This window comes from Zea mays, chromosome 6, assembly GCF_902167145.1.
Source record: "Zea mays cultivar B73 chromosome 6, Zm-B73-REFERENCE-NAM-5.0, whole genome shotgun sequence".
Lineage (NCBI taxonomy): Eukaryota > Viridiplantae > Streptophyta > Magnoliopsida > Poales > Poaceae > Zea > Zea mays.
Window position 1 is genome coordinate 98,158,693 of NC_050101.1, and position 13,990 is coordinate 98,172,682.

Here is a 13,990-nt window from a genome sequence, read left to right on the forward strand (position 1 = left end):
TAGGGGCGTTTAGAAATAGGAGCAGTCCCAGGTAAGAGATCAATAACAAACTCAACTTCCCTCTCCAGTGGCATCCCTGGTAACTCCTCTGTAAAGACATCTGGAAAATCCCTAACCACACGGATGTTGTCACCAACAAACTCCTCCACTATAAAGAACATCGCACATCTGGAAGAGGTAGTTACTGCAATTTCAACTTGAAATCTTTCTCCTTTAGGGCTGGTGAGTTCTACAGTACCCCTACCACATAGTATACTGGCCTTTGCCTTTCTTAACCATGACATACCAAGGATCAGATCTATACTACTTGCCTCTAATATTATAGCAGTAGCCCAGAATTCTCTTCCCATAATTGTTAATGTCAATCTTTGTGTCATATGATTTGCCTCAACAGGCCCTTTAGGTGTAATTACTATCATTGGTGTTTTCATATTTTGCAGTGGTATCTCATTTGTGTTAGCATATCGAGCAGACATAAATGAATGTGTAGAACCAGAATCAAATAATATGGTCGCAGGAATTGCATTAATATAAAACATACGAAGTGCGATGTCAGCACCATCAGGAATAGCATCCGCGCTGACTTGATTAACCCTAGCAAAAGAGTATCCCTTGTCAGGAGTCTGTTGCTTGTTCTGAGCTGGTGTACCAGAATTCCCCACCGGACAAGCATTAGCATAGTGCCCAACCTGACTGCACTTGAAGCATGTAGGGCCAGTCTTATGTCCTGTAGGCCTCGCCAGGGTGCCAGTGGGGGCAGCCTGACGAGTGGGAGGTGTCTGTGGAGACCCCTGTGGAGTGTACTGAGCTAGGCGTGGTCCTCCTCCTGGATGATTTGGTGTACCCTGTGGAACGTAGCGAGGATGAACACTGCTGCTACCGTGCCCCTGGGTAATGGCCTTCCTCTTCAAATCTCCCAATTGAACACGCTTGTGTTCAATAGCAAGAGCCTTATCCAGTAGTCTCTGAAATGATGGAAATGTGTGAGCAACCAGTGCATACTGTAGGGGCCCATTGAGTCCTTCTGTGAAGTGCTCTTGCTTCCTTTCATCATCTGCCACCTCATCAGGAGCATATCTTGATAGCTGGATGAATTTGTCACGGTACTTGTTGACAGACTTGTTGCCTTGCTTCAATGACAGAAACTCCTTCTTGATCTTCATCAATTCAGTAGGAATCTGGTAGTTTCCGAACTGAGTTGTGAATTCCGCCCAAGTAATAGTATCAGCAGCATCATGGGCAGCAACATAAGAATCCCACCAGTCAGCAGCAGGACCTGTCAGACGATTAGAAGCATAAAGAACCTTCTCCCGGTCAGAGCATTGGGTGATGTTGAGCATCTTCTCAATTGACTTCAGCCAATCATCAGCATCTAGTGGATCTGGCAAACTGGCGAAGGTCGGTGGATTGTGACTCATAAATTCCCGGTGCTTATCCCGGGGTGGAAGTGGAGGTGGTGGTGAAGGCAGTGGTGCTTGCTGCTGTTGCAGTTGCTGCTGCACCCTTCTCTCTTGGTGTATCACCTCTCGCTCTTGGCGCATCTCTCTCCTGGCGCATCTCTTGGCGTCCCTACCGCATCTATGCATGCATGTTCGTCATGGTATCTGTTATCTGCTGCATTATCCGCATCTGGGCTGTAACTGCGGGATCAGCTTCGGCTGGTGGAGGATTGGGAGGATCCATCTCAGGTTGTTGTTGTGGTTGTGTGAATATCCTCCGAGTGTGTCGATTGGGAGGTAGATCAATTCCACCACCCTTCCTGGTATTGACCATCTGAGTTAGAAACATATGGTAAGAAAGAAAGGATTGTAGACAAGGCATGTAATTACGAAGCATGTTACTTTGGGGATTTATTAGCTAAGTGTGTCACCTACTAAAGCTAATTCATTACCTTATGGTGGTTCATACTAAGATGTCCATCTATTCTATTTCAATCAATCAAAGAAGCAAATCTAGCATTGATCATCAGAACAATCAACCAACATTTTTAATAGAGAAAATAATTTTAATTTTTGTCTTAGGTCACCTATCTCTTAAAAAGGTCATAAATGTAGGATTCCAAGGTGTGAAATCCATCTTGTCTCAGAGTAGAAAAGGTAAGAATAATCAGAGTAGAACAGTAGAAGGTGAGACAGGATCAATATAAATATAGAAAGAATCAGAGTAAGGTAAGTAGGTAAGGGTTTTGTCCATCTCTATCTAGGTTTCGTCCTACAGTCAACATTTCCTCTGATACCACTTCTGTCACACCCGGATTTAAGGAACAAAGTCGAGTGCATCTCATATATGCGCCAGAGAAGACAACACATATAATAACAGAGTGCATAGAGATAAATATCATAATTATCATAAATGTACTTATTACATAGCGGAAGTCTTACAAAAATAAATGATAAAATAAAGCAAACTAAATATTATTCCCTGGTGCCACAAAGCTGACTGGGAGACGCCACCTAGATCAAGTCGAATGCCTCAGTGTTAGGCGGCTCCTCTTCGACCACCTGTTCTTCTCCTGTGGGGGGTTTGAGATAGCAAAAGTGAGCTCACATACGTTCATAGCTCAACAAGTTGTGGGGAATAATGTGCATGAACTCGCCCAAAGGTGGGAGTTCATGTGAAGTGTAAGGCTGATCAACAAAATAAAGGTTCAAGCTGATCATTGCTTTTATAAGTTGGTCAAAATTTTATTAGCAATTACTAAGTATAAGTAAATACCAAACCTTAGTAATAAAAAGTAAAATTAATAATAAAATAATCCCAATGCGATGAATAATGACAAATTAAGTTTTAACTCCATAGATTAATCATGTGAGGGTCCGAGCTGCTCATGGCCATGAGCACGACTAGTATACCAGTTTTACACTCTATAGAGGTTGCACATCTTTACCCACAAGTCATGTTACCCATCTGCTAAGAGACGGCCAATCCCATACACCTCTATCAAGGAGGCGAGTCAGGGTAACACTAGAGGCCTTTACAAAGTTCCACTAGCTTCAGAAAACCCGCTGCAGTTTATAGGAAGCTCTAGTGCAGGGATCCCTCGCCTAACCGCCATCGCAGCAAAATCAACCCAAGGACCTCCCTACACTGACCACTCCCCTACTGCCCTTGCCCCTATCAGTTAAGGTAGTCATCCACTAGCTTTCCTAGTTAATCAGCCAAGGGCATCCCATACTACCCTTGTTGATAGAAGACGCGGCCCGATCTTCCGTGAGATACGATAACTTGATTGAGTGGAGATCTCGACGTTGATGATCCAAGGCTCCGAGCGAACGATTCCTCGTAATCACTACACCATGGCTTCGTTGGTTATCACCCGTGACACACGAATGACCTTGCCACGAAGGCTTATCCCTGCAAGCGCAATCAAGAACACAAGCAAGACCAGGAAAGAGGCGCAACCAAAATTGTATTGATTACGGGATGGGGTCTCACAAACCGATGACGGCGACACTGTTCGATTGCAGAATTGATCTAAGCAAAACCCCAAAACCTAATGTGGCGGCGGCTGCTGAATAAATAGAGTATTAGGGCATGCGTGACCCCTAGACTCGCCCCTAATGGGCTTCGACGAGATACACGGCCCAACAGCCCAACAGACGGTGTCGCAGCACCAAAATAGAATCTGAACGCTGAATTGTTTCGACGATTCCTGTTGACTCCAAATGAATTTTAAGGTGGAACCAGTTGGGTTGGTTAGATAATCTTCTTATCTTTCCAACCATATCAAGTCCGTCACAATCAGAGTCCGGATGCATCCTGGGCATCCATTTTAGTGCAGACTAGTCCTGAACCCGAGATGGAGTCGCAGCCGAGTCGGACTTGATCTCCTTCCTGTTGTGGCCGCCCTTGCTGCTCCTCCTCAACACCTTGGCCTTTCCCAAGTCCTTGCTGGTCCTCTCTAAGGTACCTAATCATCAAAACATCCATGGCCCCAAGCGTAAGCTCTAAAACACAATTGACTAGGGTAGAACGTACCTGGAGATTTAGCTGTCGTGCACGAGATCGTGTTATCGGTCCATTCATTGTATGTATAGAAGTGATGTCCTCATCATCCTCCTCCTCTTGAACTAGAGTCGTCCTCGACTCGATCTCATCTTTGTCACCCATATATGGCTTCAAATCTGAAATGTTAAAGGTGGAACTAACCCAAAAATCTGGAGGCAACTTAGGTGGTAATCTAGGGGGTATCTCAGAGGGAAACACATCCATATACTCTTGCAAAAGGTTAGCAATAGCCGGTGACAAAGCAATAGACGTATCATCAATGGAATAGAAAACATTTTTGCACACTAAGGCATAGCAAAGTCCAACAGAGGCATGTAACTCAACAAGATCAGATTTAGTGGCTAGCAAAGTAGGAGTTTTAACTTAATAGGTTGCTGATTTTCAGAGTTCAAAACACCTTTTTGCTTAGCATTAGTCTTTTTCTCATGTTCAAAGTGGACCATTTCAGTGGGAGTCATAGGAAGCAACACAATTTTCTTTCCCTTATGCATGAAAGTATATTTATTAGATCTACCATGGTGAATAGCATCAGTATCAAACTCCCAAGGATGTCCCAGTAAAAGAGAGCAAGCATCCATACTCACCACATCGAAATCAGCAAAGTCATGGTAAGAGCCAATAGAAAAATGCACCCTTGCTATTTTTGTTACCTTGAACTTACCGCTGTTGTTAAACCATTGAATGTGATAAGGGTGGGGATGTTGTCGTGTGGTCAAGCCAAGCTTCTTGACCACCTCAACGTTCACCAAGTTGTTGTAGCTACCACCGTCAATGATGGTATGTACACGGCAGTCCTTGACGATGAGGAACATGTTGAAGAGGTTGTGGCGCTGTCTGTTGTCGTTGTCACTAGCCGTGGCACTCAAAGCTCGTTGCACAATCAAGGTCTTATAGGTCTCGGTCGCTGTTGTACCAAGAACCTCTTCATCACCATCATAAGTCTCTGCAATGTTAGCTCCAACAATATCTTCATCTTCCACATCAGAAGCACTAACATACCCACCATCACCAGTAGCAATGTATGCCCGTTTGCTGGGGCAATCTCGCTGAATATGGCCAAGTCCCTGGCAGCGGTGGCACTTATGTCGGAGGAGCGGCCTGTGGAAGAGGTGGTCGTAGCAGGTTTTGCTGCAACACCTGAAGGCACCAAGGACTTGCTATTGTTGTGTCCCTGTGATGCCGAAGGTGCAGTGCTGCGTGTGCCGCTGGTGGAGGAAGATGTGGACGTCTGTATGCCCGAAGAGGATGACGCCTTGGCTTGCACCGGTGGCTGGTGTGGCGCGAAAGTGCTGCTCCTCCGCTGTTGATGACCCTGCAATTCTTTTTCTGCCAACATAGAAAGATGGAACAAGCGTTGTATAGAATGATATTCTTTATAATCAACAATATCCTGAATCTCCTGCCTCAACCCCCCATAAAACCTAACCATTTGATCCTCCGGATCCTCAACTACCCCACATCGTAGCATACCTTTCTGAAGCTCTTGGTAGTATTCTTGTACCGACATGTCTCCCTGATCTAAGCGTTGCAATTTTTCGAAGATCACGTCTATAAGAAGGGGGAACAAAGCGAGCTCACATCTCCTCCTTTAACGCATTCCATGTTTGTGGTGCAACACGTGTGTTAACAAGTTCATTCCACCAAATGATAGCAAAATCTCTAAATTCACTAGTGGCTTGTCTAACCCTATGCTGCTCAGGAACAAGATGGGAATTAAATTTTTGTTCTACCGTCATCTCCTAGTCTAAGTAAGCTTCAGCATCATAAGAACCCATGAACGGTGGAATAGATAACTTAATCTTAGCAAATGGATCATGGTCTGGTTCAGAATTATGATGACGACGTCTACCATTACCTCCCATACCTTGTTGATTACGTGCGAGGCGTTGTCGTAGCGGTGCATAAACATCGTCGTCATCATCGTCGTCGTCCACAGGAGAGTGAGCTAGGGCTGGAGTTGGTGGTGGGGGACGAGCCTCCAGTACGTCCATGCGTGTAACAAGTTTAGCAACTCATCGATCAAGCTGTTCATAGGATGTCGTCGCAGAGTCCTGGTATTTTTTAAAAGCTTCAGTCATCGCGCGCATCATCTCCTTCAATTCCAACTGAGAGACACACTCATCGTCGTTAAGCTTAGGCCCCTTGTCCTTGTCCATTTGATTCTTTGGTCCTGTCATTGTTAGCACAAAATAGAGACAAAAAGGCAACAAACAATATGAACCCTACAACTATCTCTTAGGGTGGTGGTGGTGGTGGAATACAAATTATGAAGCGTCTTACCCCGCTCTTACAACGTTCTTACCAGCACTGCAGGTGGCAAACGGTGACCAGTGTGACTGTCCAACGAGCATGGGTGTGATTGCAAAGGAGTACCTGTTCTGCTCGAGAGAAAGCTGGAGTTCTGGGAAGGCTGACTAAATATATATATGTGGCACATAAGTCAGTAACAGATAGCAATGCTGAATAAGTGTTCCAAGTACTCGTCCTAGTTGCTGGCCTAGAAAATGTAATAGAACAGTTGGACCAAGGCACAAGAAAGGAGGTACAAGTATATGGGTGCAGCAAGAAAACAGGCTTGAAGCAAAATAATCACAGAGGTGCACAGAACACTGTTGTTTCTGGTTATGTGCTACCCTTCTTTTTTTGCGATTTTTTTCAAATATTTTTTTTATATTTTTCTATTTTGCAGCAGCACATAAGAAGATAACACACCAAGTTTCAGATTTTTTTTGTGCAATGACGCGTCCTCTGGAATTTCTGCAAGTTTGCCCTAAAATCGGAATAAATGTTTAAAAAATGAGAAGTCCTATTTCCAAGCCGAATTTGAGAATTTTCAAAACAGCGAATCCGGCAAAGCCGGAAAGAATCGGATGCAAAATTTAATTATGTGCGATTTGAAAAAATGGGCCCAATTCAAGTTCCGAGGTGAAAGTTATGGCCGTTTTAAGTTTGGACTCCGAATCAGGGTTTCTGGCGAGGTGTTGGAAGGGTGGGGGTTCGGTTTTTTTGGATAGGGTCGGTTTTAGAGATAGAATCAATTTTGTGGATAGGGTCGGTTTTAGAGATAGGATCTATTTTGTGGATAGGGTCGGTTGTAGAGATATGATCTATTTTGTGGATAGGGTCGGTTTTAGAGATAAGATTTGTTTTGTGGATATGGTCGGTTTAGATACAGGATCTGTTTTGTGGATAGGGTCGGTTTTAGAGATAGGATCTGTCTTGTGGATAGGGTCGGTTTTAGAGATAGGATCTGTTTTGTAGATATGGTCGGTTTTATAGGATGGAAGTGGATGGACACAATCAAACTGAACCAAAACAAATCTAAACCAGCAACCAAACTCAACCTAGAACATGAACTCAGAACTGCGAACTCTAAAACTGAATTGTGCAAAGGCTAAGGAGATGGTTTTAGGTCGCAATAAACTGATCGTACTTTTTTTTGCTTTTTGTGGACTATGGGACGAAACAAAACTAATCTAAAGGTAGGATTATACCTCATGGGCAACCTAGAAATCTGATACCAATTCATAGAAGACGCGGCCCAATCTTTCGTGGGATACGATAACTTGATTGAGTGGAGATCTCGACGTTGATGATCCAAGGCTCCGAGCGAAAGGTTCCACGCAATCACTGCACCACGGCTCTGTTGGTTATCACCCGTGACACACGAATGACCTCGCCACAAAGGCTTATCCCTGCAAGCGCAATCAAGAACACAAGCAAGAACAGGAAAGAAACGCAACCAAAATTGTATTGATTACGGGATGGGGTCTCACAAACCGATGACGGCGACACTGTTCGATGACAGAATTGATCTAAGCAAAACCCCAAAACCTAATGTGGCGGTGGCTGCTAAATAAATAGAGTATTAGGGCATGTGTGACCCCTGGACTCGCCCCTAATGGGCTTCGACGTGATACACGGCCCAACGGCCCAACAGACGGTGTCGCAGCACCAAAACAGAATCTGAACGCTGAATTGTTTCGACGATTGTCATTGACTCTTGATGAATTTTAAGGTGGAACCCATTGGGTTAGTTAGATAATCTCCTTATCTTTTCAACCATATCAAGTCCGTCGCAATCGGAGTCTGGATGCATCCTGGGCGTCCATTTTAGTGCAGACTGGTCCTGGAACCCGAGATGGAGTCGCAGCCGAGTCGGACTTGATCTCCTTCCTGTTGTGGCCGCCCTTGCTGCTCCTCCTCAACACCTTGGCCTTTCTCAAGTCCTTGCTGGTCCTCTCCAAGGTACCTAATCATCAAAACATCCATGGCCCCAAGCATAAGCTCTGAAACACAATTGACTAGGATAGAACGTTCCTGGAGATTTAGCTGTCGTGCACGAGATCGTGTTATCGGTCCATTCATTGTATGTATAGAAGTGATGTCCTCATCACTTGTGGTAGCACTATTTTCCTGGGTGGTCGCTCCATGTTCCCATTAACATAATGATCTTAACATGAACAATAATAATAAACAGAGAATAAAAGTGTAATAATGAATAATGTATCTCCATACCCAGAACCACAATAAGCAATAGCAAGCACTACCCAAAAATATTCAGTGGCAAGACAAGGTATAAAGATAGCCAAAACTGGGGTAACCTATTGGATCCCATCAAAATTAACCTATGCAGATCATTATGATTAATAAGAACATGGCTGGGTAAAAATAAGTGATCAAGGGCACAACTTGCCTTCAATGAGCTCCTGCTCAACAACTTTTATCTGCTAGACCTCAGGATCCACAGTAGCTTGCTCATCTACTCGCATCAACACAATACATACATAGTATAGCAAAAATTAACATCACACCCAACATGTAAATAAAATACACAATAATAATCTACACATTAAAATATGATCCTAGGAACAGGAACCATAAATTTTGGAGTTATAGATTTTAAGATATGAATTTCTAAAGGTTTTATGTATTTAATACAATGTTAAGTGAGCGATAAATTTTAATGTGTCTTTCATGGAAAAACAGTGGCACTAATGGATAAACAATAATATTATAAAATTATAGAAATTGGAATGGGTTAATTTGGACTAAGTATGCATTTTATATGAATTAAACAAATTCTAGCCAATATTTTCATATTAAAAATCCATTTCTAATTAATATTCTCTGATTTTATAACACCTTGGACTGGGCGCCAATTACCAGAGACAGCAAGGGGCTTGGCGCAAGTAAACCCTAGACTCATAGTGCACCGTGGTTGGACTGCGGGTTGAAACCGAGAAAACCTAGGGTTTCTTATACAAATGTAACAGCTGAAGGGGTATCGGCCGATTACAGCCGTCCGATCTGAAACGAGGCGCCCAGATTAGATCGGCCGAGGTCCCGCTCCCGGTTCCCCTACCACCGTTGGATCGAGGATCCACGTCCAGGATATGACCAGTGCTATTATAAACTAATACTTGCTTACAGCCGCTCGATCCGCGATCAACGGTACAGCTCAAACGCGGCGAAGGGGTATTGCAATTTCTAATCTAAGCCGTCTAGAACTGACCCGGCGGTCAATCCGCTCCGCCCCAGACACTGCTCAAACTCTGGCGGCGCACAGACCAGGGACGACGGCGTCGTTGCCGGAGCATGCATCACCTGCAATTGCTGCCCCTAAACTCTACTCCGATCGCAGTAGTACGAAGCGGTAACCGTAGGGCATTGCGTACGACGCTACTCACCACGATTCGAAGAGGCGAACCCAGCTCCCCACGGCGCACGGCGGAAACCGAAGTCCGGCGAGCACTTACACGCGTTCCGGTGTGGTTCAACTCGAATTGAGGGCACAAACGACTTTCCCAGTCGAAGGCGATCTTCCCGGCCCAACGCCGAGGACAGACAACACGCGGTGATGAGATTCACCGACGGCGGCTTCTTCCCGGGCGGACATGGCGGTGGTTTGCAGTGGGGTTAGTGGCGGTCGCGAGGGCAAGAATGAGGGGAGAACTAGGCGTGCCCGGGGGTCGTGGCACTATATGGGCGCGTACGTGGTCAGCGCTTCAACGGCAGGGGCCGGATTCAACGATTTTTGCAGCTGCGGCGCACCGCCATGCGCGCGAGGTGGGCGAGATGGAGGCGAGCGGGTCTTGCGGCTGGTGCGTGGGCCCCGCATGACTGTGAGCGTGCGATGGCACCCAAATAGCTGACCTGCGGGCCAGGTTCATCAGCGAAAGACGCGAGCGCGAGGGAGGGGTGGCTGGCCAGTGGGGCCAGCGCGACAGTGAAACGACATCCACGCGAGGGGGAGGAAGCTGACACATGGGCCCCATGGTGTCGGCGCCAGGCTTCTGGTGTTGGGCTGCGCGGTGTGCTGGGCCAGAAGTGGAGTCAGTCGGCCCATGTAGCTTTTTATTCTTTTATTTTTATCTTTTATTTTCTTTTCTCTATTTCTAAGTTCAATTTGAATTCGAATTTGAATTCAAACTATTGCGAAATTTATTGTCTATTATTTTTGTGCAATTAAGAAGTACCAAATCTGAAAATAAAATTTTTCTTTATATTATATACTCTCCTTTCTTTTCTCCCCTTTTTCCTTTAAATCTTCACCTCATCATCATTATTATATTTTTATTCATTTTATTATTATTTTATTAAATGCACAAACAAAACTCCAATATGATGCAATGGTTTATTTGTGTCTTAGTAAAGTTTTGCTCATTTTTAAACATGATCAGTCACATGTGATGATAGGTAATGGTCACCAAACATTGAGATCAACTCTATTTTCATTGTTTACATATTTGGGTATTACAAGTATTTAGATAATGCAATAGCAAACAAAGACAGCTGCGCTGCTCCAAGTCAGTCTTCAACCATGCATGGCGATTCCATCAAATATCAATCCCCTTTGGAGGATACACAAGTCTCTTACTTGGAGTTGACCAAGATGTTGAACCAGCTGTTAGGAAATTACATTTTGATGGAGTGCCGGATGATGAAATTACATTTTGATGGAGTGCCGGATTCACCGACGGCGTGATTGAGGCATGCGGCTACCCGCGCTCCGAGTTTCGGGACGTGCGTGGCGAGATCGTCGTGCTGCTCCGCGGCGCCACGGATGACAGCGTGGCCGAGCAGCTCTGTGCCGCGCTCGACGACGTCATGGTCGAATCCCTCAAGACGCTGCTGGTCGCGCCCGTCCCGCACGACCTGCTAGCGTCCACAGACCTGGCAAGGACCGTCGGCGCCCTCGGCAACCACGGGTCGTTCCGGATCCGGAGCCTCGCGCGCGACGTCGTGCGCGGGTGGAGGGTGGCCATCGAAGCCTCCCGCACCACTGCTGTAGCGGTGAAGAAGAAGCTCGACAGTCTCTGTGCTAATAAGATCCCGCTCCCGCGCGCTGCCGTCGACGAGAAGAAGATGCTTCCCGCTGCTGCTGAGGTACACAACAAGAACCCGCACGTACCACCAGCAAAGACGCTTCCTGCCGCCGCCGCCGAGGTGCACAGCAAGAGGCTACAAGTACCACCAGCAAAGATGCTTCCCACCGCCGAGGAACACAAGAAGCAGCATTATGTACCACCAACGAAGACGCTTCCGACCGCAGCAATTTTATCGAACCACCGGAAGAACATGAGTGAGACCAAGAAGTCGTCCGTCGCCGACAATGAGAAGATGGTGGCTACAAAACGCAAGCTACGGGAGGGTTACCAAAAAGCCGATGGAGTCAAGCGTCGGCGCAGCATCCAGACCATCAAGGAGGAGGAGGGGAAGCTGTTGGAGCAGAAGCAATGCAAGAAGCATGCGTCCCATCGTATGGAGAGAGGCACAGTAGGATGTAGGACTAGGACCTCGTCAGGCGTCAATCGTTCTAGGCCTCCTCCTTCTCACGTGCTTTAGGGCCGAATCTTGTTCTTAGGTGGCCATTATTTGTGCATTTTTAATGTTCTGTTTACGTGTAATGAGGTAGAATCATCAGTCTCGGGACATAACATATTTTATTCTGCTACTACCTGTCCAAGAGAAATTTTATCATATGAAATCGAGCCCATGTACAAAACTATTGAATAAAAGACCATTCTCAATAAATCATTTGAAAAATAGAACGATCAAATGCAAGGCTTTGGTTAGACGTTGTGACTTATAGAACTATCAAATGCAAGGGGATCACGGGAGGATTGGAGGGGATTGAGAGGGAAATAAACTAATTTCCCCCTTGATCCCCTCCAATCCTCCCGGGATCCCAGGTCACCAAATCAGCATTAAGTTAGATTATCTATTCTTTGTTTTTCTTACGGTTTTCAAAACTAGATTTATATTTTTTAGATTGATTAGTTAAAGACATGATGTCGATAACTAGATTTATATTTTGATTTATATTTTTTAGATTGATTAGTTAAAGACATGATGTCGATAGTTGGATCTTGAAACACTAGCGTCTAGTAAGCTTATAAACATGCACAAACCGTATGAAAAAAGAATAATCAAATATTATAATTATTAAAGCCAATTTGGAATGCAGGATTTTTTCGGTTTCCTGCATTTTTTCTGTGAAAATGAACTATTTTCAGTGAAATTCCTGTATGATTTCTCTGAAATTCTTGCATTCCAAAGGAGGCATAAAAATACACAAACAGAACATGTGAATAAAAATTTAATAAATAACATATACTGGTTGTTTGACACTAAGACGTTTGAAAGGAAGACAAGGTATGACCTTGCGCTGCGTAGGAAATATTTTGGGGCCCTTAGAAATTAGGGGCCCTATACAAGCGCACTGGCCGCACACCCCATAATAGAGTTATGACCTTGCACTGCGTAGGAAATATTTTAGGGCCCTTCGAAATTAGAGGCCCTATACAAGCGCACCGGCCGCACACCCCTATGTGTGACCCTGACTTAAACGAACATGATTTAAAGTTATCCGTTACTCATTACCTTGCAAATATGTAAACCAAACAACACCTAAATAGATCCTTTATATATATACTACATCTTTCCAAACAGTTCAACTCACTAGTTCAGACTGAAATTTCAATGTTTCCAAGAATCTAGCGTAGGAAGAGAGTAAGAGACGCAACTCGAATCAGATGACATGCTTGCATGCTGTGTCCGTTGATTGCAAAATGTTACCTTGTCCGATGCATGCGCATGATGAACATCACTACAGCAGGAACAGTCATTTTCGGCGGCTTTAGGCCTATTTTCGGCGGTCCCTGGCCGCCAGGAAAACAAGCCGAAAATAAGCAATTATTTTTGGTGGCTGACACCTAGCCGCCGAAAATAAATGATTATTTGCGGCGGGAGTGTCTGGCCACCGAAAATTTCCCGCGACTATTTTCGACGGCCTCGGGTGGCCGCCGAAATTAATAATTTCAGAGTTTTTTTTTGAAAAAATGCAAAAAACAGCAAATTCATCAACAATATAATCACAATAAAATGACAAAAACATTAAATACCGAATTACACACAGAGTATCACACTTCTTCACAACCACATTGTAGTTTACCAAAATGGTTCACAGTTCACAAATAGTTCACCACATCACAGTTCACAAATACATCATCACAATTCACAAATAGTCCATTACAACATAAAACAAAGTCACAATTTGGCACAAAACTCAAACCATAACATATCAGGGTCGTCGGAGTTGTGACCACTGCCTCCAGAAGCGAAAAACTCGTTGACGAAGTCGTGTAACGGGTTTAGATTCTAAAGAAAAAGAAGACATTAATAACGACAATGTTTACATGATCATTATTTAAACAAATTGTTTGTCAAACTAACCTCTCATGTAGTAGCTCCCTCCCCTGCATAAGCTCCTCCTAGTGCTGGTATCACCGGTGGTGCCGTGTTGTGGCCCATGACCCTGGATCCCTACAAAATCAAGTTTAGTCAAGATTTGAAAGATTAATACAAACGACAAGTCTTAACTAAATTAAAGAACCTGAGGTGGAGGTGGCGGAGCATGTAATCCCCACTGAGGCATCGTCGGCTAAAATTGAGGGAAAACAAATGGTTGCTGCTGTGC

At 44.6% G+C, this 13,990-nt stretch overlaps 1 protein-coding gene across 1 annotated transcript in view; it reads left to right on the plus strand.

Moving 5' to 3' along the window:
• Positions 1 to 11,856, plus strand: part of LOC103631217 (uncharacterized) — a 38,882-nt gene extending 27,026 nt beyond the window's left edge. Inside the window, exon 3 of the mRNA XM_020540007.2 lies at positions 10,986 to 11,856. Within this exon, the coding sequence (XP_020395596.2) occupies positions 10,986 to 11,856 (871 nt within the window). The remainder of the gene's footprint in view (positions 1 to 10,985) is intronic.
• The last annotated feature ends 2,134 nt before the right edge of the window (positions 11,857 to 13,990 follow it).